The following is a 26,852-nucleotide window of genomic DNA, read 5'->3' as shown; positions in this document are numbered from 1 at the left end:
AAAAATATCTTCCTTTTCTGGCAAGTTTCTTCCATTAATGACACTTTGTAATCTCGTCTATAACATTATCTGGATGAAATTTTATCACTGCCCAAGTTCCAGAAACGGGACAATTTACCACTCATAGGCAATAGCATAATAAGTTGTGCATATCTGTTTCAAGGCTCATTCCTAACCTTATTTGTGCAAAATTATGTCACAATAACACAATCATGTGTACAACTAAGTTTATAAACGGAAATTGTTTCAATTTTATCGGACTCGCCAAGAGGCATTACGATATTTTGAGTTCATTGGACTCGCCATGCCGATGCTACTTTCAAGAGCTTTTTAACCTCGGTCTAGTTGTCAACAAGAACCTCCTTATTGCAATCATTAGGACCCATGTTGTTTTTGAGATCTTCTCCTTTATCATCAAAAGCAGAGCGGAGCTTAGGACAGTTTTCAGCATTTGAGCCTGTAGCCCTTTGAAGAAACCGAGAAACCCTTCTTTTTCCCAAATGGAGTAAAAAGTTCCAGACACTGTCTTACAGGATTTAAGTTGAGCGTTACCCTCGTCATTTTCACCTGACTTGGCTGACTGTATCATCACCTTGCATCTGTTTAGAATTGAAAACTTAACTTCACCAAAATGCTAAGTCAACTAAACAAGCAAGATAAATTCACGGTTTCGATTACCTTATAGCTGGGTAGGTTATACAGGTAGCAATGCATTTCGAAACTGCACCCACCACAAACGCAGAAAATGCAGAAAGAGTCTCTGGAGTTGATAGACCGCCTCTTTGTTCGCTCATTCTGTTCTTTAATAGTCTCTGCTTCAACTGATCAAACACAGTATACTGTATGGTATTGTAATTTCCATTAGAATTGGTTGTCGATGATGATTAGTTATCGACTTTCAGAAATGGAACTCTAAAAGGACAAGTATCAACCTGTATGGAAGGATTTGTTGTAAGAAGAAGAGAGATTCCTAGACCCTCAAATGCCTCGCTCCAAGTTCCATCAGAGATGGACTTCCAAAGCCCTTTGGATTTCCCAAAATCACTTGTTTGCATTCTTGATGATGCTGTATCAAGAGGCTGATCAATAAAACCATAATCAGGTCAATGACAGATATAACTAGGCTACCTAATTCAGACGTGGTAACATATACACCAAAAAGTATTAACGTGAAGCTGCCAGGTCGACACTCGCTATAATAAAAATATTCAAGATCCTTTAAATTACTAGCCAGGGCAATGAACCTTGTAAACTTTAACCCTTTTTCATTATTCAACGTGAAATAAATAAACTCTCATCATGCAACCAGAATGGTGCTGGCATTTTAGCAAAACGAAATAGGGGAATTCCGGACTTGCCTGTGTTACTATGGCCGTGCATGCGCCAGCAACGGCAGCAATTAGCAGATTTGCTGTAGTTCCTATTGACTTGGATCTGCTTTCTCTTAAGTAGAGTCTCTTAAAGAAGCTATATCCATAGAAATAGACAAACTGTGAAATGAAAGCCTGCAAGTTCTTCGTTCCCAGGCCTTGATACAAGGAAAGTACTTGATGCCTGGAAACTGCTTCCCAGAAGACATCTGAAATATTCCTGTTAGAATAAGAATCATAAACTCAAGTAATTCAAGACAGCAGCTGTTTAGCTGAGGAGTGACAGACGAGGGTACAGATTCAATTCAAGAGATGCAAGATCCACATGTGAGTATACTGACAAAGGCGTCACGCATTTACATTACAAGCATACAGTGTTAAGCACAACATAAAGCTAGTAATAGAATGCCACAAAGATGTTAGACATGAATCAGAAGGAAAATGAATGAAAGAATTTCTTTGTGATGAAATACTCGAGAAGACTTTATAAGTGACATCACCAAGCAAAAAAGAGCTTCTTTCATATTCAATAAATTAAGGTTGTGGTTTAGGGTTAAGACCTTAATAACAGGTGTGAAAGAATGCTTTTTTTTATTTTTGGTATCTGGAATGGGAAAAATGGAGCTCGAGCTGGCCTTCTTTCCCACTTTGGGGTGAGTTACTACATCCCCAAAAGGTAGGCGCTTCGAGCACGATCAAGTTTGAAAAGTCAGAAGCTCTTCAAATGTTATCATGTTGCCATGCCAGGTTGACATGAGTTTGTGCAACCTAAGCTACCCATCTCATCGAAACAACTCAATTCAAAAAATCACATTAGCATATCTAAAGTTTTGAAATCAGCACTGAGACAGCCATTAAGTTAATCTACAACGAAATGCTGGCATGGAATATGGTGAAGTCTTATTCTGTTTAAATTTCAAACCTCAGGAATCATAAATACTTGCAACAGTAAAAAGTCTGCATAATTTTAGCTTTCGCATCCTCTTTTGTGTCTTTTTTTGTGTCTATTTGAGCTCAAATCCCAATCCCCAATTTCCCGTATCCAATCTATGATTGGAAACATAATCTTTCCAACACAAAAAGTTTTCTCGTGGAACAAAAAAGGTCATGCCATGAAAAGTTATTTACTTGAAGAAAATTCAAACAGCATCAACACTATCTTTCCCTTTAATTTCATTCATCTCATTAAACATGAATAAAAGACACAGTTTCTCATTTCCAGCTTATTCGGGGACGTAAAAACCAGATAACAAAAACACCTACTTAATTCAAACACACAAAATGTAACATCACCCACCCAAATTATGGAATCAAGCACACGAGAATAAAAAAAACTATTTTCCCAGTAGCTAAACACGTCCCGTTCCCACCCCAAAAAGAGGCACCATAATTCATGATAAGGATTTAAACACTACATGACTTCTAATTTCCAAAGTTTACCCAAAAAAAAAAGCATCCATGATAGCAATAGTTCCACAGTAGATTTATCACCAATAGCACGACGCAGAAAATTGTACTTAATTGCCGATAAATTAAAATTAGAAGAAGGAAATAACCTGTATTTTTGGTGATGGTGAGCTCGATTTTCAGCTTGATATTTCGTCTTGCATGTGTCGAGAGGATACAAAATGGTGGTGCTGACCAGTGCACCCACAGCACCCGACGTCGCCTCCACTAGAGACTCCAGATCCAAATCCATTGAAAAAAACCAACCTTTTCACCCAAAAAAAAAAATTTAAAAGCGATTGAAAAGCTAATTAATGATGAGAAACCGAAACGGTCAAAGTTTAGATCAAATAAATTGCCGCCTTTCCGGCGATCGCGCTCCTAACCACAGTAAAAAACGAGTATAGAACAAAACTTCGAAAGTTAGTGCAATGGAGGCGGAGTCCGTCGGTGAAGTCCCATTGTCCACGGCGGCCCGTGGTCGTAGTGGTTGGGTTCTTTATGACCGCCGCCGAGAAAGTAGTTGGGTAGTCGATGATGATCTTGGGGTCGGTACATCAAAAAGGTGACAGCATGACCAATGTCACGTTATATATTTATTTATTTGATTTGATTTTTATATTTTTTCCATATGACTATTGTGAAATAAATCTAAAACATTTCAATTCTAATTTTTTTAAAAAAATATTCAATTATTATCTCTGATTTACTATAAAAAGATTAAAAATAGTGAATATTTCAACAAAAATTTATGTCTCAAGATTGGTGGGTAAACACAAGATAACCAACTAGTAGAACATTTGTTATTTTACCTATTTCACTTATATCGTCTCGTTAATTAATTTTATAAGAAGAAAATCCAACTCGACCCAATCTATGAAAATATATGATTTTTTTCATTAAAAATATTGATTTTCATAATAAATATTGAATGGATCAACTCGTATCGCAAATATAAAACCTCTTATGATTTGACATACTTACCTAACATTGAAAACACCACAAACAAGTTTTAGAAAAACAAATACCACTGAGAATATAACTTTATGATAGAAATCAATTTAAATAATACTCTTAACAATATTTTTAACAAATAAAATAAAATGAAAAGCATTAAAAAAGAATGCATGCATCATCAGAAAATACATACATATACATACATATACGCGCTATACATATATATACATAATAAAATAGTTTGATATGTGGAAGAGAAGGAGCTCACATGCAAATTATGTGAAAAAAGAAATCAAGCTTTAGAAATTTTTTTTATAAGGTGAATTTCACCTGCAGTTAACTTAGTTGATTCTTTTTTCTTTTTCAAAAAAATAAGTTCTATTGTGAATTTAACTCGAAAAGCATTGGAAAAAATAAATACATTAGATATGGAATGTGACGAGACTAGCTTGCTAAATATAATATATATTTATAGATTGTGATGATATAATTAATTGATATAAATGTTCGATGGAAGTTTTATGGAACAATTGTGTTTTTAGGGAAGTGATGATGCTCAATATATTTAAGTAATTATATATATATATATATATATATATATATTTAAATTAGTATATATATATATATATATATATATATATATATATATATATATATATATATATATACTAATTTAAATATTATGTGCATCGCACAAGTGAGATATTAATTTTATTATAAACACTTAGTGGGAGTTTAATATTTCATTTAAGAAACAAAACATCACAAAATTTGTAAAGTTTTCCCAATTTTTATAAAAACCTGTCCTATTTTTCCTATTCTATTTTGAAGTATTTTGGTATCCTATTTTATTTGTAATTTTCAAAGGAGCCCCATTAATATTGGGGCAATCAGACCACATTCTATTACAGGTGAGACACATTTAGGCATTGAAATAAGTGGGGTGAGTGCAAAGAAAGTATTTATTTATTCAGGTTGTTTGGTTTGAGTTGATGTGATTTGAACATAAATAATATCTTTATTATTAAAATATTTTAGTATGATATTGAACAACATTCGATGAAAGAATATATCTGGTTAAATAATAAAGATATGAATGCTAATATTATAAATTTTATTTGAATGATTTGACATATAAAAACTAAGTAATAATTTGATTGATATCTGATAATTAATCAACACATCATAGCCGGCTTCGGGCACAAAAAATATGTCCGAAATCAAGGTTTCAAAATTATATATATATATATATATATATATATATATATATATATATATATATATATATATATATATATTAAGTAGTGACGTTGGGGTCAAAATTGTTATTTTCAATTTAATCAGTTTCATTAGGATTTAAATCCAATCGTAATTTTAGATATTAATAAAATCTGAACTAGTTAAAATCTAAAAAATATATTCTCTTTAAAAAACAATCAATTGTTCTTATTATCATAGTCCTAAAATTAAATAATGTATTTTTCGAAGCTATGATTTTTAAAATGGCACGAGAAGAACAAAATTGTGGTCCTTGATACATAGAATTCTCGCTTTGGGGTGTAAAACGATAAAAAAGAAAGATTTGGGGTTATAGTATAAATATTTATTTATGTTGGGGTTATAGTATAAATATTTATTTATGTTGGGTACAATCTGAGTTTAGCAGTAATAACAAGAGTGACCAGTTCAAAGCATCCTTCTCGCGGTTTTCCCCTCTACGGTGGTTGTTATTAGGTATGGCTGGTTGGTAAAAATGCAAAATAAAGTTCGAATTTTCCGATAATATAGAGCGTTGATTTTCTCTCTCACCTAGAAAATCATAGTGATTGATAATCCAATGGATAATCCGATGCAAGTCATCCACAGCAGCGCTTTGACGTCATCGCCGGGGTTGATTTTTGGGATAGTGATTCTTATGTTGCTGCTCATTATCATCCTGGTTCTCATCGTTTGCAGATTCAAGCCATGGCGTCGCTTCATCTCCTCCGCCGGTCGCCACCGGTCGCGTATCACGATCAAGGTCTGATTTTTTTATTTGGTATGGTTTAGGTGTTTGTTTGTGAGTGGATAAATGTGATTTTGATTTGAGCGTTGGGAGCTTTGGTCGTAAAGATATGTTTGATCGGTTTTCTGTTTTGGGAATTTAGGCGCTGTTTGCAAGTGCATGGTTTTGTGTTTGAGCGGGCCTTTCGGTTCTTGGTTTTATGAGGTAGATTACATTGTTTATGTTTTTTTTCTTCCTAATTTCATGTCTCCATTTTTCTCATTCTTGCAAAGTTTAGCTCCTTCTTGGCCTGCTTTGTCAATCTTACTGGGGCTATTGTTTTGAACGGATGAAAGTTGGGGGGGGGGGGGGGGGGGGGTATCGTTTTTTTGTTTCCATGATACATGTTGTCTAGAACATTGAAATGATCGCGATCCGTGAAACTGGACGGTTTTCAAAGCAACTATTTCAATTTCTTGGTTCTGTGTTTTTCTTTGCAATATTATGTTGTGTAACAGAACCAAATATTCATTGGTTTTTACTGGAAAGTAAATAGGGCTTTGGTTTTGTGTTCTTATCCAATGCCACTGTGTTGTTGATGTTGTGGAAGCTAATAGTCAAGTGCTTGCCATGTGGAGTATTCTTCATTGGCATTTTAGTTTTTGTTCCTTAGACTTGAGTAAATAAAGCTTGTGCTACATTTATCTATCTCGAAATGCCATCATAATTCCGTTTACCTGGTTTAAGTTTCCATTTTTTTGGTTATTCCTCAAATTTTGCAATGTTTTTGTAACGTACCTAGCTGCATAATCCACGCTAGTATTTGTTATTGAATTGTTATCCACCTTTCTAAAAAATGAAGTGTTTCAAATGGAAAATGATGCAATGCTGGCACCAAACATGGGAACATTTTTCTTTTTCATTGTTTCCCAATATAGTTAAATTTGACGGTAACCTTTTAATGGTTATTTTGAGGTTTTTCACATGCATCAGTTGGTATTTTACGTTCTTTACATGGTGATTTTTGATGATTGTGTTTGTGCATGACATGGATTGCTTGGCTTAGCTTGATGTAACATGTACCTGCAATGACTGTTTCATCTGAAAGTTGATCACTGTGTCTTTCCCCCCCTTTATTTTTCATGACTGTTATGCGCTTTACCTTTTCCACAACAGGTTGATGACATTGAGAGGCCGCTCGTTAACGGAGACCAGGGTATTATTGAAAGCGAAGGCAGTGCATCTATCATTGGTGACTTTATTGACCCATCTGGTTGTCAAACTCAAGCTGGTTTCTGCCCACCAAATTATAATGCGGGGGAACCTAAACAAAGGCTTCCATCAACAACTTCTCACTTGACCCATAGTAATAGATGCTAACCATTTTATTTGGTATTTTAAGCTATAAGTTATTGTAAACTTTTTTGTCCACTTGTAGTCGTGTCAAGTTTTGCGTTCTTTTAGTAAAAGTTCGAAGTTTCTTATTGCTCTTTCCAGATGACAGCTTTATTCTCAACATTCCAAATAATTCTGAGGATTCTTTTGTGGGTCATACGCTGAAACTCCCAGTTCCCAATAAGTTTCCCGAAGAACTGATATATGGAAGAAGAGAGGATGTGAACTATAGCTCAAAACATGATCCAGATAAGAGAACTTTCAGAGATTCTGTTCCCACTTATACTGCAAATCAGAGTAAATTTCTCCTCACGAACTATATAAGTTCCAATGTTCTCGTAGTGTTGTTGGCAGGATTTATAAAACACGTGATCATGATTTTCTCTTAGAAGTGCAGGAAGTACTATAATGCTGGAGGTAATTTCTGGGCCTTCTCGTGGGCTTCAGTATTCCGTACAGTCGACGAATACATCCAAGCTCCCGGTGACTGTTGGAAGAGTTTTACCTTGTAATATATTGTTAAAGGACTCGGAAGTTTCTGGAAAGCACTCAATGATAAATTGGAATGCAAGTGTAAGCGTAGCTCTTTATTGTTGTATGTACTTGATTTTTATGCTATCTGCTTTCTGTATTTGATAACGGGGCGCTGCTGCAGAAATTTAAATGGGAGCTCGTTGACATGGGTAGCTTGAATGGTACACTCTTGAATTCCCAAGCAGTTCATCGCCCTCAATCTGGAAATAGACATTTGGGTACTCCATCTGAGCTTTCAACTGGAGATACAATAACTTTAGGCACAAGTTCAAAGATTCTTGTAAGTTGATGCAACCATTTGGGCTTTGTAAGCTTGTCTGTGCTTTGTCTGCGAAACAATCTGTTTTGGAAAATTTTTTTATGTGGTCACACATGATCCTTTATGGCAAATCAGGATTTGCTCCTGATTCTTTGATAAGAATATTGATGACTATGATATTGGTGTGTCCTGCTGTTATAAACTCATATATCTCACTAGGCTTATTATAATTTCACATCTCCTTGAGCTGTCTTACTGTTTTGATGCCATTCCTTTTGTTCTGGAGGAAAAGATTAACCAGAAAAATCTTTTCTTTTGTGTCACCATGTTTATTTTTCTCCTTAGGCTGTTATAATATGAGGGTTCTACAATGACAGGCACTTAAAGCTCTGGCATTAGTTTAATGATACAATTTAACATGAAGCTTTGAGAACTTGGCTTATTTTCTATTTTAATAAAGTTGGGAAAAACATAGATATGGAAGTGGAAGTTACACATCATCCTGGTATAGTTGTGGATGCCAAAGAGGATGAGGATGTAGCATGTTAACAATGTCATTATTCTACTTCATTTCCCTTCCTCTTCCAGTTTGGCTGAAAGGTGACTGGATGAGGTAGAACTCAGAAAAACTGAATTAACCCTGACTAAAACGTCTTAATCAGGTTAAAAGTCTATGTTTTTAGTTGCTGAGATTTATATAACATGTCTTGGTCTATATTTAGTCGCTAGAACTTTTGTAACATCTCTATTCTCAATGGATTTATCTCTTACTTTTCTTATCCTGCCCTTTTGTTGTAAGTAGCAATCGAAACGTATGCCTGGCGGCCCTGGTCCTTCTGCAGTTTTGGCATTGCCATTAATGACTCTGCTATTTGTTTCCTGCTGCAGGTTCATATTACAACTCAAACAGATTCCAAGATTCCCTTCGGCATTGGTATAGCATCTGATCCCATGGCTATGCGTCGAGGAGCAAAAAAGTTGCCAATGGAAGATGTCTGCTATTACCAATGGCCTCTTCGTGGAACTTATCAGGTTTTGGGGTTATGTCTTATCTCATTGATTTATAGACATACCTGAATTAGCAATTTAGGTTTTTGCTTCACTTGTTGCAGTTTGGAATTTTTGGCATATGTGATGGTCATGGTGGAGCAGATGCTGCAACATCCGTTAGCAAGTAAATCCACTTTCTTTAACTTGGACTATCCTTTGCTACATGTGGAGAATCAGAAATAAACTTTGATTTGAATCGTGACCAGCACTATCATTAATATTGGATTATTTTATTCTATCTTTAATCTATTGCCGCTGTCAAAGTTGTTATCTACATGAACTGCTTTTCTTTGAATGCCACTTTCTAGAAATCGGACTGTTTTCACAGCATTTGTATTGAAGCATAGTTGTCAAGGGCGCAAGGCGCACAAGGAATCTGGAGCCTGAGGCGCAAGGCGAGGCGCGCGCCTTACCGAAGCAAGGCGTCCATTTTTTATTTTGTTAAAAAATATATTTATCTTAGAATAATATATTAAAATATGAAATAAATAAGTCACAATGTCACAAAAAACAACAAATTATTAATAAGTTCATAATAACAAGTAACACAATTAAAATTCTTCAATCATCCAGAGAAGTTGGGTTTCGGGTTGGGTTGGACATTTTACATTTTAAGCTGCTATAAAAAAACTCTGTTACTGAATTGTTTTTTTAAAAAAGCAACTCAGGCGCGCCTTAGGCGCACCCGAGAGCCTTTCCAAGGCGAGCCCAGCCACGCGCCTGGGCTTGCCTTTGTGAATCGTTGCGCCTGGGACGGCCCCAGGCGCAACGCCCACGCCTGGTGGTGCCTCTCGCCTCAAGGCGAGAGGCGCTCACCTTTGACAACTATGTATTGAAGCAGTTAAGCCTCTAACATTTAGCTAAGGACTAAACTGAAGCATTATTTGGTCTCCTGTCCTAACCTTAGTGGGTGCTTTAGGTTGACACTGCATGCTTCATGTTGAATTCTTTTGATCATTCATGAATATGATTTCTAGTGTTGGCCACATACTCTTATGGAAAACATATACTTATCATTTATCACAGAATAATGCCTGAAGTAATTGCTGACATCTTGTCGGATTCGATTAGAAGAGAGAAGGTTTTATCACAATCTGATGCTTCTGACGTACTGAGAGAAGCATTTTACCAAACTGAATCACGCATTAATCATTACTATGAGGTTCAGCTCTGCATCTCTGTTTTTTACCCTTGTTCTACCGTATTTTTCAGTTTCTTGAATCGTGACATTCCTAGATGTGCCATGTACATCGCTGTTTTTTGTCATGCTTTCTGATTGAATTACTGCACTTTAATTTGTCAGATGATGTCTATTTTTCCTAATATTATTAATAGTTCAGACAAACGTATTAAAGACGAATGTGAACTTTATGTAAAGCCTTATTGACTGAATAATAGAATTGTGGGTGTACATTTCTGAGCCTGGTAAGATTTCAACTATTTGCTACAAAATGTTGTTTAACATTGTCTCCTTCATTGTGATGATCTAGTTAGAAAGCGGAATGCTATTATTCATCAATTTTTTAGATCACTAATCGCTGTTTTAGCTAGGCCGCTACAATTGCATTTTTATAGGACCCTAAAATGGAATCTTCTGTAGGTTCTGTAGTTTCCTTGTATACATCTTGTGACATGTTTAAGGATATTAATTTTTTGTGATATTAAAATTCTTTCAGGGTTGTACTGCAACAGTGCTACTGGCTTGGGCTGATAAGCATGAAAATTTCCATGTACAATGTGCAAATGTTGGAGACTCAGCTTGCATCGTAAAGTAGGTGTTGATATTTAACATGCTTTAACCTTGTGCCACAGCCATCATGCCGTGTGGACTGAAAAAGATCTGGATAAATTAATGTATTATATTTTCACCTTGAGTTATTTATTGACAAAAGTACCCGGTTCAACCATAATCTGGCAGTGTTGGGGGAAAGCAGATAAATATGACGGAAGACCATAGAATAACCAGTTATTCTGAAAGACTCCGTATGCAAGCAGCAGGAGCGCCTCTGAGAGATGGGGAATCACGAATATGCGGTGATAAAAGCCGACTTTTGGCAATAAAAAAGTTTTTATTTCTTCATCAATTATATACTTACTTCCTGCTTTCCTGGATTGTTTCCATTCAGGACTAAATCTAGGCAGGATGCTTGGAGACAAATTTTTGAAGGAGCAGGATGCTCGCTTCAGTTCAGACCCCTACATAAGTGAAGCTGTGTACATTGACCAAACAAGCCAGGGCTTTGCTCTATTGTCTAGGTAATCTGCTGAAACTTCAAGTCTTCTCTTTTTTACCCCAAAACTCGTCTTGGATTCTCTACTTCATTTTTATTTAATATTAATACAGATTTTTTTATTGTCTCATTTTTATATTAATTCCTCAAATGGAATGGTTTTTTTATCTCTCTGTTTTGTAGAGATAAGAACCAAGAGATTTCTTGTAACACGCAAAAAAATCCCATCAAGGAAATAAGTCTTTCTTTCTGTTTGGATACAAGTATTTCTTCAAAAGATTCTTGCTCATTTCTTGAGATCTTGAGATGTCCCCCGCTCATTTGGAAGGGCCTGCATGAAGCTAAAACTATACCTGCGTTTGCTTATCAATTGTGTTCAACATTTAATTTCAAAAATAAGAAACAGAGTGGCAACTGATTTGACACGTTAGTTAATGGTAGGGTTGAAATTTGGATGATGTCATTTTCTATTTGGAGGTTAAGATGTTCATATTACAGAGTTTTTCGGTAATATACGTCACACCCAACTCATTTCTGCATCTAACTTCCAAAACATAGTTTGTGTGTTTCTGCGAGGAGTAGGACCGTGCCTCTGCATGATATATATATATATGTATATATATATATATATATATATATATATATATATGTAAATAATATATATATTCGAAGGAATTCTGTGTTGCTTTTGCACCTTTTTGACTGGGCAAATTCTTGGTTTGGATGTAGTGATGGCTTTTGGGATGTCGTTAGTACCAAGAAGGCGGTTCAGCTTGTGAATCAAGTAACTGAACAATTGTTCTTCAATATGTTTTTTAGTTTTTTAGTTCACAGTTTCTGAATCCTACTTCATCTATATTTTCCGACAGGCAATGGAGAGAAACGCCATGGACCGAGACAGTACTGCAGAGAAGATAGCTAATTTTTTGTTGAGTGAGGCTCGAACGTTGCGTACAAAGGATAATACATCTATAATATTTGTAGATTTTAACAACGCAGACAAAATACAATCTTGTAAACTTGATCCCTGAAAAGATTCAAAACTACTTTCATTTATACAAATTCTTTCCTAGCCGCTTACTCCCTGTTGATCGTCTCTGTCTCTGCTCATATTTTCACACACACACACGCACATATTCCCTAAAGCTTTAACTCGGGTTGTCGCTAATTGAACTTCCAATTTAAAATTGACTCTGATCAAATAAGCAATTTCTTACAATTAACAAGCATCCGACTATACCAAATTGGACGTTATCATGCACTTCGGCTTTTGTTGACAACTTGACATGATCATTCAAGCAGTAAAGTTTTTAAAAAAATTTGCTCTCGCTGGAGATTCCCAGATACAATTCTTGTCACGATAATTTAGGCAAATATTAATAATATTAATTAAGAATAAACCTTTTTCCCCCAGAAATGTTTGACAAGGCTTAGTTTTATATTTGGTGTAGACTATATTGTTGTAATTAATTAATGCCTGCGTAAATATCTTTATTGAAATAACTTTTAATCGAATGTATGATTGTTTTTCCATAAACAAATTTTAAAAATTCAACTACTTAAGAGTTCATAATTTCTCTCTTGGTACGAAAATTCTCTTTTTTTTTTCAAGGAATAAAAATCCTTTTTCTTGAGCTCACATGAAAATGTATGTTTTTGTTCAAAAAATAAAAAATAAATGAAAATGTATATGGCGCCACATAATTGTATTTAAAACACTTCTTTCAAAAATCAAACATAAAACTCGTTATAAAATGGTTAAATGTATGTATTTTTTTTACACAAATGTAATGGTTTTTTTAAAATGAAAGATATATTATCATATTAATATTTTTAGGAAATTTTATGCTTTTAAATTTTTCATATTGACTGAGACCGGGCTTCTAGCCCAATGGTCTCACCCGTCGGATTAGCTGGCCTTCCACCCCGGGTTCGATCCCCCTTCCCTGCGTGAGTTGTAATAAAAAAAGAAAATTCTCTTGTCCTGTTTCTTCCACGAGGCGAATATTTGTATAATTTCAGAAAAATCCCACAAACTTGGATCTCCATTCGCGCTGTCTGCTGGGACGTTGACTTGTTAAATCCTTGACATTTCATGTCCAAATCAAAGTGACGAGCATCACTCTGACCTGGTGTAGTTGTTGCTTCCAGTTCCCGCGTTACCCGATGCATATATGATCATTATCTTTCCTCTTCACCAACTTCATCTCTTTCTTGCAGAATTCACCAGACGAACTGACCAATTCCATTCCCATTCTGCGACTCCGCAAACGCTTTTCAACTCTTCGGCCTTTCCACCTTCTCTCCCTCCCTCTCTGTCTCCAAAGATTTGATTTTTCTTGGTTTCTTTCTTTTTGTCATGTCTTTCTCTTTGGTATGCATGAAGATGTTTGCTTGTTTCCTCTTCGTTTTGTCTTCCCTGACCTACGTTTCCTTCTCTCAACCACTTAGAGGTAAGTCAACGAAAAATTAGCAAACCCTCAATTCAATTGTAATTTTGTTTTTCTGGTTTTTTTAGATTATTATGAATCCCTCATGAAATCTTGCCAAAATTTTATCTGGGCTTTTGATTTTACTGATAAATTCCTAAACTTCCGAGTTTTCTTTAGGTGTTTGCAGGTCTGCTTTTTGATCGAGTTTTGTTTAATTAATCTATTAGGATTGTGTAGATTGTTTGTTGATCGAGGCACTTTTCCTAACAAGATAAAATATTTTGTTCTGTTATTGTGGGTTTTTCCCAGGTTTTCTTTAATTATCGAGTTTCACTTACTAATAGAAAACAAATTTTGGTGTTCTTCTTTTGGTTTGCAGGTTTCTTAATTGATTGTGGCGCTTCTGTCAACTATAACTACAAAGGATTGGAATGGCAGCCAGACACGGCCTACATATCCACCGGAATTTCCAAGACTATAGCAGAACAAGTTCCAGTTCCAACTCTATCCACTGTGCGCAGATTTCCTTCGAAAAACAACCTCTTCAAGAAATTCTGCTATGAAATTCCGGTTGATCGGACTCGGAAATACTTGGTCAGGACGTCATATTACTATGGTGGAGTGAACGGGAATGTTAATCCTCCTGTTTTTGATCAGATAGTTGATGGGACATTTTGGAATGTGGTTAATACGACTGATGCGTATATAAATGGGAATCTGAGTTATTATGAAGGGGTCTTCTTGCCCACGGGAAAAAATTTGAGCGTCTGTTTAGCTTCAAACACATACACTGATTCTGACCCTTTCATCTCTGCTCTAGAGGTTGTGCTTTTGATGGATCAGTTGTATAATTCAACAGATTTTAAAGCTTATTCTTTGAGTTTGGTAGCCAGACACAAGTTTGGGTATGATGGACCATATATTGAGTAAGTATTTGAGCTCCTTTTGCTATGGATAGTCAAATTGGATGATCTATGTATTCTGCTTTTCTTATTTTTATTGAATTCATTCAAGGCTTCAAAGTTTAGGTTAATTTTGGAAGAAACTTGTTGAAATTTTTTTCCGCGTGATCATTTTCCTCCGTTTTCTTTTATTTAGTTTTTTTTGACATTGCTTATTATTCTATATTGTTTCCGTTATTATTTTCAACCATTTCATAAATATCACGATTCAATGTGAATTTTGAAGTTATTTACTTAGAAACGAAATGCAAAAAGTCCATAATGTGTGTTCTGATGGTTCTACAATGCTTTCTGTTACTGGTCTGTACAAGAAACTGTTTGTCATTGCATTCTTCAAGAGGTTCTTTCATTTATAATTAACTTCAAGAATGCCAATGAGCAGGTATCCAGATGACCTATTTAATCGCTATTGGCAACCATTCGGAGAAAACACATTTCCGCCTTCAAGTTCAGGAGAACTTGCTGTTTCTGGTATCTGGAACCTTCCTCCTGTAAAAGTGTTTCACTCACGGTTGTCTAAAAGCCCGTCAGAACCTTTAGTACTACCTTGGCCACCGGGAATCCTTCAAAGTGCAGAATATTATATTGCTCTTTACTTCGCAGATGATCAAACTTCTGTTTCAGGAAGCTCAAGAATGGTTGATATAACCATCAATGGTGTTACATATTACAATAACTTGAGTGTAACTCCAGCTGGTCTGGTTGTCTTTGCAAACCAGTGGCCTCTTTCTGGCATTACTAATTTAACTTTAACTGCGACTCTTGGGTCAAGTGCTGGCCCTCTAATTAATGCTGGAGAGGCTTTTCGATTGCTTCCTTCTGGAGGGAAAACGCTCCCACGTGATGGTATGAATCAGCTCTTAATTATCTATAACTTGGATGATTAGCGGGATTGCGATTTAGCGTTCCCTACAATTTCTTCTTAGTTGGACCGAATTCTAGAATAGTGAAATTGATCTGATCATAATATTACGAAATATTTTAATTATGGTAGGTACATCACCATGATGATAGGTCAGTCTTTTTCACCTCCGCAAATGCTCCTACATTTTTAGAGTCTTGCACTTGACAACAGTTGTTTTATGGCTCTTTAAACATTTCACTTGAATGAACCTCTTCAGACTAAATGACGTGTATAAAATTTCTCAGGCATGGAGCCCTAGTATTACTGGCATTTTTTCCTCAAACAGGAGAGGTGGCTAAGTAGTTGATACTTTTGAATTTTTCCTCATGAAACTAAATACCGATCCTAAATCAGATATGTGATTTAAGTTCTTTTTTCTTTTTCTCCTTTCAGTAATTGCAATGATAGACTTGAGAAATAGCTTCAAGCACCCTCCCGCTGATTGGAATGGTGATCCATGTTTACCCCCTAGATATTCATGGACTGGAGTGACTTGCACAGAAGGGCCCCGAATTCGTGTTGCCACCTTGTAAGTTGGACTTTATTATTTAATTTTCTTCAGGGGCAGAGATGAAACCGCCGAGTTGAGGAGTGGACAATTTTTAACTACATTTTCAAAACTAAAATTTTGTTCTTATTTATTTATGAAAAAATTAAAACTTCTGAGCAAAGAATGAAGTTTGGAAGATGAAGCCGAATGCTATGCGTGCTCCCTTTCTCAATTCACGCACACATTCACTCATTGAACCGCTCAAACCGACTCTGTTATCATCTTGGGCAAATGACTCTAGCAGCTAACTCTATTTCTCTATTGTCCTCAGAAACCTCACAAGCACGGGTCTTTCAGGGTCAATTTCTCCAAGTATATTTAGGATGACAGCGTTGACTAGCATGTGAGTTAAAAACAAAATATTCGAGTGCAATTGAGTTGAATTGTTGAAGATTATTCATTGATGGCTTCCTGTTATTAACAGATTGCTTGGAAATAATAGCCTGTCAGGGACTATTCCAGACCTCAGTTCATTGATCGGATTGGAAATTCTGTAAGTTAGTAACTTCCATTTGCAACAAGGAACTGAAGTGCAGTTGGGGGTTTTATCAACTCGGACAATCTTGTTTCAATGTCACCTTTTTAAAAATATTTGGAAATTAAATTTTTGTACGTGTTAATAATTTCCACCATTCAATTAGGCATTTGGAAGACAATAAACTGAGTGGATTGATTCCTGAATCTCTGGGAACACTGACAAAATTACGTGAAGTGTAAGTATTATACTCCGAAGCATTCTGTGAAGTTGAAAGTCTCATGTTTCTTGCAGTAATGCATTATTCCTTTGTCAAAGTATTTATCTGCTTTTTTTTTTGTATCGACCGTGATTTTTTTTCCTCGTACATTCACTTGAAGCATGCATGGTGTAGGCTTTCAAAAATAATTTATGCATTTTGGGACTCTAAATTTCTGACAGGGGATCAGGAAATGTTATATCAATGAATCTAAGTAACCAATCCTCTGGTTCGTCAACGTTACAATTTTACTCACCTTCCTGTAAAGCTATGAATTGGTTGATGCGAATTCGATATATTCAGTCGAAATGCAAATGCTTTATACAAAGCATATCAGTGTGAGGCGACTGATAAGTTTGTAATACCTCCTGGTCTGTGGTTGTGTGAAAATCTACTAAATCTTGAACAATCCTTATGTACAATTTTCTTTTGAAAACTGTCACATAAGCCGCCAGTAGAAGAAAATAGTCCTTGGGAGATTTTCCTGAGCTCATTCAAAAAAATTTATTTTTAAAATACCTTGCTGATTCTTGTGCGGCCTAGGCTTTCCATTTATTATAAACAGTATCTGTATTTCTTTGTTGGAAAAAAATTTAGCATTTCTAACAAGCTTTGCATACTCATTCTAACATAGAACTGTATACTCGCAGCTTCCTGCAAAACAACAATCTGACAGGCCAAGTACCAAGCAACCTTGCTGGAAAACCAGGCTTGACACTCAGGTTATTATTCGTTTAGATGTCAAACATTTTTCCTTCGTTTTAATTTAATGGTCAAGACTTGAGTGATTGAATCAATATTTGTTGTTCAGGTATTCTGGAAACCCGTTTTTGACACCGCCCCAATTGTGAAGGAACATTCAAACCACTTCTATTCGGCCTTCTAACTTTATATTCTAGAATCAGTCAGGGTCGAGTTCTTTGCATTGAACTCCTGAAGAATTGGGAGTCGGGTTTATGGTTCATCCACTCGAACCATATTCTTACTTCCTATTCTATATGCAATACAAGTGAATATTATTGTTTATGTAATTAGATAAAGTGTAATTGCTTTCTCTTTTGGTGTCAGCGGCGTGTGCATATTGATTTATTTTGATAGCAAACGTATCTTCGCGACATTTTTTTTCCCATCATACTCGTTTGGAATTGTATATGAGATCTCGCAACAACTTTTTTTTTGTAATTTTGTTTTACACTTGAAGTAGGTGCATGAAACCACATATACTCATCACGAATTTCAGTTCCCGATTCTTTTTGCCAAAAACATGTAAATCTTGCCTTGATGATCAAGAATCCTTTAGTTGTAGTAATTTTCAATCTTTTTTCACACTGTTCTTGGGTGTGCAAACTTTCGGGCTTAATATCGTGCTAGGCAAGATCTTTGCGAAGAGCGAACAAATAATATTTTCTCCTAGTTTTCTTATGGTACGAAGTTTTGTGAAACACACGACTGTAAATGGGTAAAACCGTGTTGTCATGTCTGCTAAAGTTATGATGCCTTTCCAAGATCACGAAACCTTTTGGAAAAGATTTAACGCCCACCACCTCAACCAGAAATTAATGGGAATGGGTTAAATCTATAAAAATATTTAAATCTAACTTCACATTCCTTGTTCATCCATTTTCAGTAAGAGTGCATTTATATCCATGAAACATGTCATGAATCTTGCTGGAAAAACACTATGGGATGGGTCACAAGGGAAGTACAGCTTTTAATATCCAAAATCTGATGGGGTCAATTCATTTAGTTACCACTACCTTTCTTGCTGCTGTGCCAAAATGACAGACAGTAGATTTTCAAACAGTTACAATTATTACCATGTCAGAAATTTGAGTTTGGTTGAATAGTAATTTCGCTGGTTCGTTTGTGTGGTAGAATAGCTTAAATATATTTGTTTCTTGGACTACTATATGGTTTTTAAAAGATATATTATTTACAGTGTAATTTTGCTAATTGCACTCGATTTAATTATACATTTTATTTATATAAAGTGGAATGCGATAAATGAATAAACATTCAAATCTGACTTGTTATGTTTCAGAATGGACAAATTCAATTCACCCTTTAATTTTTATAAATGTGTAATTTTCAAACCATTACACAAATTGATTCTTAGTTGTTAAAATTTATTTTTTATTTTAATTTAATATTTTTTAATTGTTGAGAAGGTAAAAAAATTCCTCATAAATATATTTTACCACTGGAAAAAAATGAAGGGTAGGTTTTTATTTTACCTGTGAGACCGTCTCATACAAGTTTTTGTCAAAAATGAATTGATTGTTTTTATTTCCTACCAATATTTTTACATCAATTATACATTTTAAATTAATTGTTTATTTGTTTAATTTACAATTTTTATAAAATTATTTTTTAGTTGTATATAACGTGTCTAATGAAACTATTTTAGTTACAGAAAATAAAAACACAAAACACTGTACATATAACAAAATCATTTTATTTTTGAAATACCCAAAAATTCTATGTTTAATTATTATGTAAAAATTTAATTCTTAAGAAAATGTCTATCCCAAATGTGTGGCAGGATCGATTCCGTGGTATAAGTTGCAAGATTAGAAATCCGATCATCCATTTCAAGAAACCTCTTTTTTTTAAAAAAAAAAATAAATAAATAAATTGTGCACAAAAAATTGATGAATATTAATGGTTTAAAAATGTTTTGTATGTGTGTGTGTGTGTTGTAGAACTAAATTAAAACATAATGTCAAGAATAACTTCGTTTCATTTGTAATATAAGAAGTCAAAGTATGAGTATATATAATTAAATGTGAAAAAAAACTTTGTCCAACTCATCATTAAGGTAATTGTAAATCTCTGAACTCCATTGTCTGATGTTTGCACATGAAATGTTCTGAAGTTTACTTTAGTTTATTTTTAGCATATTATTTAATATATTATTTACTAATTAAGCATGTAAAGTTCGTCAAACATCCACCTTTTCCGATTTGATAATCTTCAAACATTTTATCAAAAGGGAAACTCTGAAAAAATCAACATCATACTACCTCCCTGGATCATGTTCCCTGTCTTGGTCTTGCTATAAGCCACGAGAAAATTATTTGTAATTAATTTACGTACTCTTGTCACATCAAATCTGGATTGAAAAAAGAAAACCAAAAAATGGAGGAAAAAAGGGGGAAAATCACAGTAAAATAGCGAATACAACATTTCTACATCATCGCCTCGAAATCTTTTACCTCTCTATTAATTTTCCTTTTCTTGAAGAAAACAGTGGAGGCAGTACACTGTTTTTCCCTTGGTTGCAAATAGGCACATTAATCACAGGCCTTATTCTTATATTAGCTGATCTCGTTCTTTCGAGGCCTTTCTTGATTCTCTTCACTACTTTTTCTTTATTCCCTACCCCTTCTTTTCTCTCATGATCGGCTGACGGAATTTCAGCGGCTGAGTTTGAAGAAGAAGAAGACGAGGACGAAGAAGAAGACGGGGTTAGAGTCGAGGCACGTTGTTTTTTCAACCTCAGTAACTCTTTCCACAGAACAGTACATTTAGGTGGTCTAGGGGAGGGATCGTCATCAAGAAACCAGTTGATTCTGCTCTCCCCCTTGTTATTTTTCTCGCTTTCCCCCGGCGTTTCCTCGGCATTTTCCGTTTTGAGGCTGATCTTGTGGAGTTTCTCGGCATGATGCATCTGCCAGAAGGGAAGCAACTTGCCTTCACTGAACAGTTCATCCGCAGCGATCATGTTGGTTAATTTTCCCGAAAGAAACTCGAATTCCACGTTGCGCGAAGCCCTCTCAACCATCTCTTTCTCCGCTCGAGGGTTAGGACATATGGAGATGAAGTTGTTTTCATCAAGAAACTCGGCCGAGAAAGAAATCCTGGGGCTCGAGACGGGGCTAAAGCTCGGTTCGATGGACTTCGAGGTGGCTTGAAGGGATTCCATTTGCAGTGAAGTTGGAGAGTTTGGTTGGTGAGTTAGATCTATCATGCATGAACCTTGAGTTGCGGAATTTGGGTGTGCTTTATAGAGGGATGAAATACTTTTTACGGTTTGATTATTTGTTTTTGACAAGAGTTATGTAATTTAGATTTAATATTTGACAATGGTAACGTTTTTGGACGGCTGGTAGGTAATATTAAAAGCTAGGTGGTCTGGTGAAGATCAAACAAGTGATCTAAGTTTATTGATGGAGTTTGCGGACAGCACATGGACACCTTGGAAGATTAAAAAGACAAAAAAACTTCCACTTTTGTCACCAAGTTCAGTAATTTATCGGAGGAAAATAAAATTTACCACGTATACTTTTAAAAAAACTTTATCTTGTCGAATATTTTTGGACAATGATATATACAACTTAATTACGCAGCTGCATGATTGAAGTATCTGTCAAACATCAATATAATATTATGCAAAAATAAGTGCAGACAGGCCAAAAAAAACATACAGACAACGGCTATTTTGTAAGGTTTTAAGGATATATATATATATCTACTTACATATAAATATACCACTTTCAATTGTGAATTTCCCTATATGTCCTTATTTATCTAGCTTAGCAAGTTATATTCTTATATGGGTTAAGTTGTAATTTCTTGTTTGTCTTAAATAACTATAACTATCTACTTATTATTTTATTTTATTATTATTAATTAATTAATCTACTTACATATAAATATACCACTTTCAATTGTGAATTTCCCTATATGTCCTTATTTATCTAGCTTAGCAAGTTATATTCTTATATGGGTTAAGTTGTAATTTCTTGTTTGTCTTAAATAACTATAACTATCTACTTATTATTTTATTTTATTATTATTAATTAATTAAATTTAAATATACCACTTCCAATTGTGAATTTCTCTATATGTCCTTCTTTATCTAGCTTAGCAAGTTGTATTCTTATATGGGTTAACTTGTAATTTCTTTGCTTGTCTTAAATAACTATAAATAATTATTTATTATTAATATATGAGCATTTCTACTTACATATAAATATACCACTTTCAATTGTGAATTTCCCTATATGTCCTTATTTATCTAGCTTAGCAAGTTATATTCTTATATGGGTTAAGTTGTAATTTCTTGTTTGTCTTAAATAACTATAACTATCTACTTATTATTTTATTTTATTATTATTAATTAATTAAATTTAAATATACCACTTCCAATTGTGAATTTCTCTATATGTCCTTCTTTATCTAGCTTAGCAAGTTGTATTCTTATATGGGTTAACTTGTAATTTCTTTGCTTGTCTTAAATAACTATAAATAATTATTTATTATTAATATATGAGCATTAATATTCATTGAAAACATTGAATTCATTCCTTTTTTTCCCGTCTTGCAATTCTACATGGCTTCTTCTTGTTTTTTTTTCAGAGTTCGGTTAATTCTTGTCACTTTTCAGAAAATTTAAAGATTATATCTTGGTCTCTGGATTTATTATGATGGTTATTTTGAGTTCTTCTATCCAATCTATATAGTGTACATTTATTTTACTTTTATTACATTAATTTGTTTAATGCATTGGATCTTTTAGTGTTTCATTTTATTTTAGTGATTATCTATTTTCCTCCCTCTATGAGTTTTTTAACTTAATTATTTGATGTTACGTTAGTTTATTTGATTTAATTAGTTTAATTTATCGACAGTTCGTGTTTTGTTACCATTTTTTCCTTTCGTCTTTTTTACAGTTCGGTTAATCTATATAATAAATTTATCATCTTTCACAAAATTATGAGATTATATTAGTTCCCAATGATTTATTTTGATAGTAATTTTAAGTTCTCCTCTCCCGAATTATTCTTTTTCAGAGTTCGGTTACTTCTTGTCGCTTTTCACAAAATTTGAAGATTATATCTTGGTCTCTAAGGATATATTTTTATGGTTATTTTGAGCTCCCCTATCCAAACTATATAGTGTATATTTATTTTACTTTTATTACATTAATTTGTTTAATGCATTGGATCTTTTAGTGATTATCTATTTTCCTCCTCCTATTAGTTTTTAACTTAATTATTTGATGTTACGTTAGTTTCTTTGATTTAATTAATTTAATTTATCGATGGTTCGTGTTTTGTTACCATTTCTTTTCTTTCATCTTTTCTACAGTTCGGTTAATATATTTAATAAATTTATCATCTTTCACAAAATTATGAGATTATATTAATTTCCGATGATTTATTTTGATAGTCATTTTAAGTTCTCATTTTCCGAATTATATATTAGTTTATATTTATTTTAGTTTTGTTACATCAAGAACTTTTAACCTCATTTTTAAATTTCAAAATTGTTCATGTTGTTTAAATATTATTTATGTATCACACCACATTAACTAAGTCATGATTACTAATAAATAGTATAATAATAATAATAATAATAATATTATTATTATTATTGCAACTCAACGGAGCATATGTGTGGGTAAATGATTGTCATTATCATCTCCACTCAAAATTTGTCATGATGAAATAGTTTAGGTGAAGTGTGGTTAAGATAGTATATTGGTTTGCTTTCGGATGAAATCATTTGATTTGTGATCAGGTATAACTCGATTAATATTACGATAATTTAACTAAATTAATTACGTGTTTTAAATTATTTGAGAAAATATATTTAAGGATTGTGATTGAAAATGATAATAACCTTATTTCATTATTTGGTTGAATTAACGACAAATATTACAAAATATCTTAATATTACACTTTATTTTATTAAATTATGATATTTAAGTAATATCTCAATATATATCTCAAGCTTACACTTTTCTACAAGTTTTATTAAAATCATGTCAGTAAATGTCATTTATCTTATGATACTTTTCCAATGAAAATGAACATTGAGTTCATGTAGATTCTATATGATTTTTTGCAAAAAAAAATTTATATTTTATTTACAGAATAATTTGATTAGTTTGATCTATTTCAACTTTATTCATATAAATAAAAAGTAATGATAAATTAAAAAGAATGAAAATTACTTTCTAATTTTGAACTAAATTTATGATATAATCCTGTTAATTTTTTTAATTAAAATAATCATTATAATAAATATGAATTATGTTGATAATTTATTATCATTTGTTATATATTACAATTTTACATACGATATTTTTTAACTGAATATTACATATTATTTTATATATGTGTTTTACTACACATATTTATTTGAGTGATATTATGTTAAAAAATTTTATTTCACTGAAATTATTAATCACCAATATTAATTTATAAATGATTGATTCTGATAAAAAATTAATTATCTATAATATGTATTTTAAAAAAAAACATAGAAAGTTAAATAAAATCCACAAGGGGTTAAAAGTTAACAAAAGCACAAGTGATATTTAACTTAGTAACAAGTTTTAACGGTTTTATTTTAACATTATTATGATAATTTAGTAAATTAAGATAATTTTATTTGACATTTGTCTGTACTCTATTTAAGTACATTGTGGTTTTGATTTTGGTAAAATTCACTATTCTATTAATTTTATTTTTATTATTTTTCATTTTGAATGATATTTGGATGAAAAATATTTTTGTTGATTTAAGAGAGCTGTCATTATGTTATAATCAGCGGATTGAAAAATGTCATATAAATAAGTGAATATATAAGATTTATTGTCATAATGTATTGTTTTTTGATGTATTTAGATTAATAAATACTCATAAACAAAATTTTATTCAAACGATTTTAAATATTATCTAATTCTCGAGATTATATTTTTCATTATTAGTCACCCACGTGCATCGCACGTGTTCGTTCCTAGTATATATATATATATATGGCGCGGGAGATTATTTATAACTTTTAAAAACTAAAAGAAATTTTTTGAAATAATGAATAACAAAAATGTAAGAATATATACTATCTTTGTGATTACGTGACGACATTGCGATTAACTTGCTTTGTTTCCCGTGGTAGAAAAATATAAAGATTACGAGATCCAATAGACAATTATTACATTGATATATGGATCAGATATGCAACATACTGTCTTTTGGTTCTCGAGTCTTACGGCCAAAATAAAAATAAAAATAAAAATAAAAATAAAAATAAAAATAAAAAAAAAAAATAGTTATTATAGCGTAACGTGAGGGGATGTACGCAACTCGATGTGAAGGTGCAATGTACTGCTGGTTATTATAAAGTAGAAATTGGAGCAGCGTGGGTCCTGCTGCATGCCATTGTTTCAATTAAACATAACGTACACGAAACAGAGGCGATTAATAAAGCCACACCATTATTATGTGTAAATCTGCCCACTCCCCTCCTATTGATCAATTAGGAATTTCATGGGGTTTTGGAGCAAACCTTTGTTTGGTCTTTGTTTGGAGATGGTGTTTTCCACAAGTTTATGCTAATCAACTATGCGCCTGTTGGCACCTAAACCAATTGTATCATAACTATCAATATATAAATGACGTTTAATTAACAACATCTTATTATCAATCAAAATTCTCGACACCTGAAAGCATGGATGTTGATATATATATATATATCATGACTCATCAACATATAGTAAGATAGTCATTTTTAATTGTATTATTGATTAAGATATTTCGGGGTTTAATTATCTTGGAGAGCACCATCAAGTGTAATAAGCTAGATATATTTGCCGAGCGGCGAATGATCGAATAATTAGACATGGATTAGTCAAAGAAAGAGAAGCTGTAGTCTTCTCTGACTTTCATCTCACATTGATAAAAAATAACATGGGAGAGGTCCTTTGCATGTGGCTACATGAAACTAATACATGCCATGCGAAACACTTCATTTCTCGACTTGAATTCAAGAAACACACTAGAATATTTGTCACATACACCCTTGAAAGATTTCTGACTGTTATTTGTTAAATTGTGTTGTTTTATTCTCACGTGAATATGGCCATTCTTGTCATTTTACATGAATGAATTTGTATATCCTTTGTTCAATTGGTGTATTTTGATTTGACCTCATGAATCTTAACGACACTTTAAGGTTATGTTTGGTGTGTACGATATGATAACTAATAACTGTAGTTATATAAAAATAAAAAGTTAGAAGATATAATATAATGGGAAATGAAATATTGGAATTAATAAAAGGCATGATCGTGTCCAATGTCCATTATTGAAAATCCTGCGTTGAGATTTTGAGAACTGTTATATGCTCTTCACAGCTAAGCATAAATCGAGTAAATCTTTATTAATATATACATAATTATATATGTGCTGTAACAATAATTATATATATATATATATATATTTAACAAACCTTGGATTAGAGAGAATCTGAGGCTAGTTGTATTAGTGTAAGTAAGGTATAAAAATAGTTTAAAACATCATAAAATCAGTGACCTGGAACTTCAACTCAAGGTTGTGTTGTCTCTCTATATATATAATCTTTGAAAATGTTACGCCCATGCATTCTAAATTTCAAAGTTTGAATAATCATTCATGTTGATTACTCATCTATATTTTGACTCATCGTGCTTAATAAATGTTGGCAAAAACATGTGTTAAACGGCAGGGGCGGATCTAGAATTTCGACTCTGTGGGGACCGTTTATAAAACACCGACAAAATGTTAAAAAGGAAATACAAAAATTATATCGGTTATATTCAACTAAACATAACCAATACATTTTAAAAAGAAAATTTCTAACTAAAACGAATTCGACATTCCTTAAAATTTCGAACTCTTCAATAATAATATCTATACAAATATTTTAAACAATTTCTCTTTAAATAAATAGCATCAATACATCCGAAAGAAAATCATCATTCATGTTGCTCTAAATCCTAGTTTTGACGATATTCATTAGTTGAGAATGACCGTTTTGTAGCAACGATAAAAACTGGAATAGTCAGCAAACCCATCACCTGATAGTAGATCCGTCCCTGTTAAACGGTCTCACGGGTCGTATTTTGTTATACAGATATTTTATTTGGGTCATCCATGAAAAAATATTACTTTTTATTCTAAGAGTATTTACTTTTTATTTTGAATATCGATAGGATTGATCCGTCTCACAGATAAAGATTCGTAAGACCGTCTCACAAAAGACCTACTCAATAAT

At 33.2% G+C, this 26,852-nt stretch overlaps 4 protein-coding genes across 7 annotated transcripts; 2 read left to right on the top strand and 2 right to left on the bottom strand.

The window, feature by feature from the left end:
• Window positions 1-156: 156 nt before the first annotated feature.
• Window positions 157-3,387, bottom strand: LOC140811840 (peroxisomal adenine nucleotide carrier 1-like). 3 transcript variants are annotated; one of them, XM_073169939.1, is made up of 6 exons: window positions 3,203-3,387; window positions 2,927-3,083; window positions 1,359-1,590; window positions 933-1,079; window positions 679-839; window positions 157-599 (listed from the first exon to the last, which is right to left on the bottom strand). In XM_073169939.1, the coding sequence occupies exons 2-6, from the start codon at window positions 3,067-3,069 to the stop codon at window positions 320-322; spliced, it is 963 nt and encodes a 320-aa protein (XP_073026040.1). In that variant the 5' UTR covers window positions 3,070-3,083; window positions 3,203-3,387; the 3' UTR covers window positions 157-319. The 3 variants fall into 3 exon arrangements, with proteins under 3 accessions (XP_073026040.1, XP_073026041.1, XP_073026039.1); XM_073169940.1 differs by having other exon boundaries at window positions 3,232-3,384; XM_073169938.1 differs by having other exon boundaries at window positions 2,927-3,387.
• Window positions 3,388-5,438: 2,051 nt separating this feature from the next.
• LOC140812618 (protein phosphatase 2C 70-like) lies at window positions 5,439-12,295 on the top strand. 2 transcript variants are annotated; one of them, XM_073170933.1, is made up of 13 exons: window positions 5,439-5,793; window positions 6,934-7,123; window positions 7,255-7,449; window positions 7,550-7,725; window positions 7,808-7,966; window positions 8,834-8,977; window positions 9,058-9,119; window positions 10,022-10,157; window positions 10,672-10,766; window positions 10,914-11,029; window positions 11,122-11,251; window positions 11,956-12,010; window positions 12,096-12,295. In XM_073170933.1, exons 1-13 carry the CDS (start codon window positions 5,611-5,613, stop codon window positions 12,255-12,257), a joined length of 1,803 nt encoding a protein of 600 aa, XP_073027034.1. In that variant the 5' UTR covers window positions 5,439-5,610; the 3' UTR covers window positions 12,258-12,295. The 2 variants fall into 2 exon arrangements, with proteins under 2 accessions (XP_073027034.1, XP_073027035.1); XM_073170934.1 differs by lacking the exon at window positions 5,439-5,793 and having other exon boundaries at window positions 6,968-7,149.
• Window positions 12,296-13,195: 900 nt separating this feature from the next.
• Window positions 13,196-18,047, top strand: LOC140812374 (probable LRR receptor-like serine/threonine-protein kinase At5g59680). The gene is made up of 9 exons (XM_073170621.1): window positions 13,196-13,679; window positions 14,038-14,584; window positions 15,003-15,466; window positions 15,918-16,053; window positions 16,346-16,417; window positions 16,499-16,567; window positions 16,716-16,787; window positions 17,459-17,530; window positions 17,620-18,047. Exons 1-9 carry the CDS (start codon window positions 13,586-13,588, stop codon window positions 17,657-17,659), a joined length of 1,566 nt encoding a protein of 521 aa, XP_073026722.1. The 5' UTR covers window positions 13,196-13,585; the 3' UTR covers window positions 17,660-18,047.
• Window positions 18,048-19,899: 1,852 nt separating this feature from the next.
• Window positions 19,900-21,271, bottom strand: LOC140812612 (uncharacterized). Its single transcript, XM_073170923.1, has one exon. It carries the CDS (start codon window positions 20,776-20,778, stop codon window positions 20,020-20,022), a length of 759 nt encoding a protein of 252 aa, XP_073027024.1. The 5' UTR covers window positions 20,779-21,271; the 3' UTR covers window positions 19,900-20,019.
• Window positions 21,272-26,852: the final 5,581 nt, after the last annotated feature.

This window comes from Primulina eburnea, chromosome 14 (assembly GCF_022965805.1).
Source record: "Primulina eburnea isolate SZY01 chromosome 14, ASM2296580v1, whole genome shotgun sequence".
Taxonomy (NCBI): Eukaryota; Viridiplantae; Streptophyta; class Magnoliopsida; order Lamiales; family Gesneriaceae; genus Primulina; species Primulina eburnea.
Note: the sequence above shows the minus strand (reverse complement) of the source record. Positions and strands in the feature narration are given on the sequence as shown.

Bases quoted from the DNA above. Each gene is read 5' to 3' on its own strand.
- LOC140811840 (XM_073169938.1), bottom strand. From the start codon at position 3,069: ATGGATTTGGATCTGGAGTCTCTAGTGGAGGCGACGTCGGGTGCTGTG. The intron at 1,080-1,358 runs GCAAGTCCGGAA...TTTATTGATCAG, and splicing joins GCACGGCCATAGTAACACAG to CCTCTTGATACAGCATCATC. The intron at 840-932 runs GTTGATACTTGT...AATACCATACAG, and splicing joins CAACAAATCCTTCCATACAG to TATACTGTGTTTGATCAGTT.
- LOC140812618 (XM_073170933.1), top strand. From the start codon at position 5,611: ATGGATAATCCGATGCAAGTCATCCACAGCAGCGCTTTGACGTCATCG. The intron at 5,794-6,933 runs GTCTGATTTTTT...TTTCCACAACAG, and splicing joins GGTCGCGTATCACGATCAAG to GTTGATGACATTGAGAGGCC. The intron at 7,450-7,549 runs GTAAATTTCTCC...TTAGAAGTGCAG, and splicing joins CACTTATACTGCAAATCAGA to GAAGTACTATAATGCTGGAG.
- LOC140812374 (XM_073170621.1), top strand. From the start codon at position 13,586: ATGTCTTTCTCTTTGGTATGCATGAAGATGTTTGCTTGTTTCCTCTTC. The intron at 16,054-16,345 runs GTAAGTTGGACT...TATTGTCCTCAG, and splicing joins CGAATTCGTGTTGCCACCTT to AAACCTCACAAGCACGGGTC. The intron at 16,418-16,498 runs GTGAGTTAAAAA...TGTTATTAACAG, and splicing joins ATGACAGCGTTGACTAGCAT to ATTGCTTGGAAATAATAGCC.
- LOC140812612 (XM_073170923.1), bottom strand. From the start codon at position 20,778: ATGATAGATCTAACTCACCAACCAAACTCTCCAACTTCACTGCAAATG.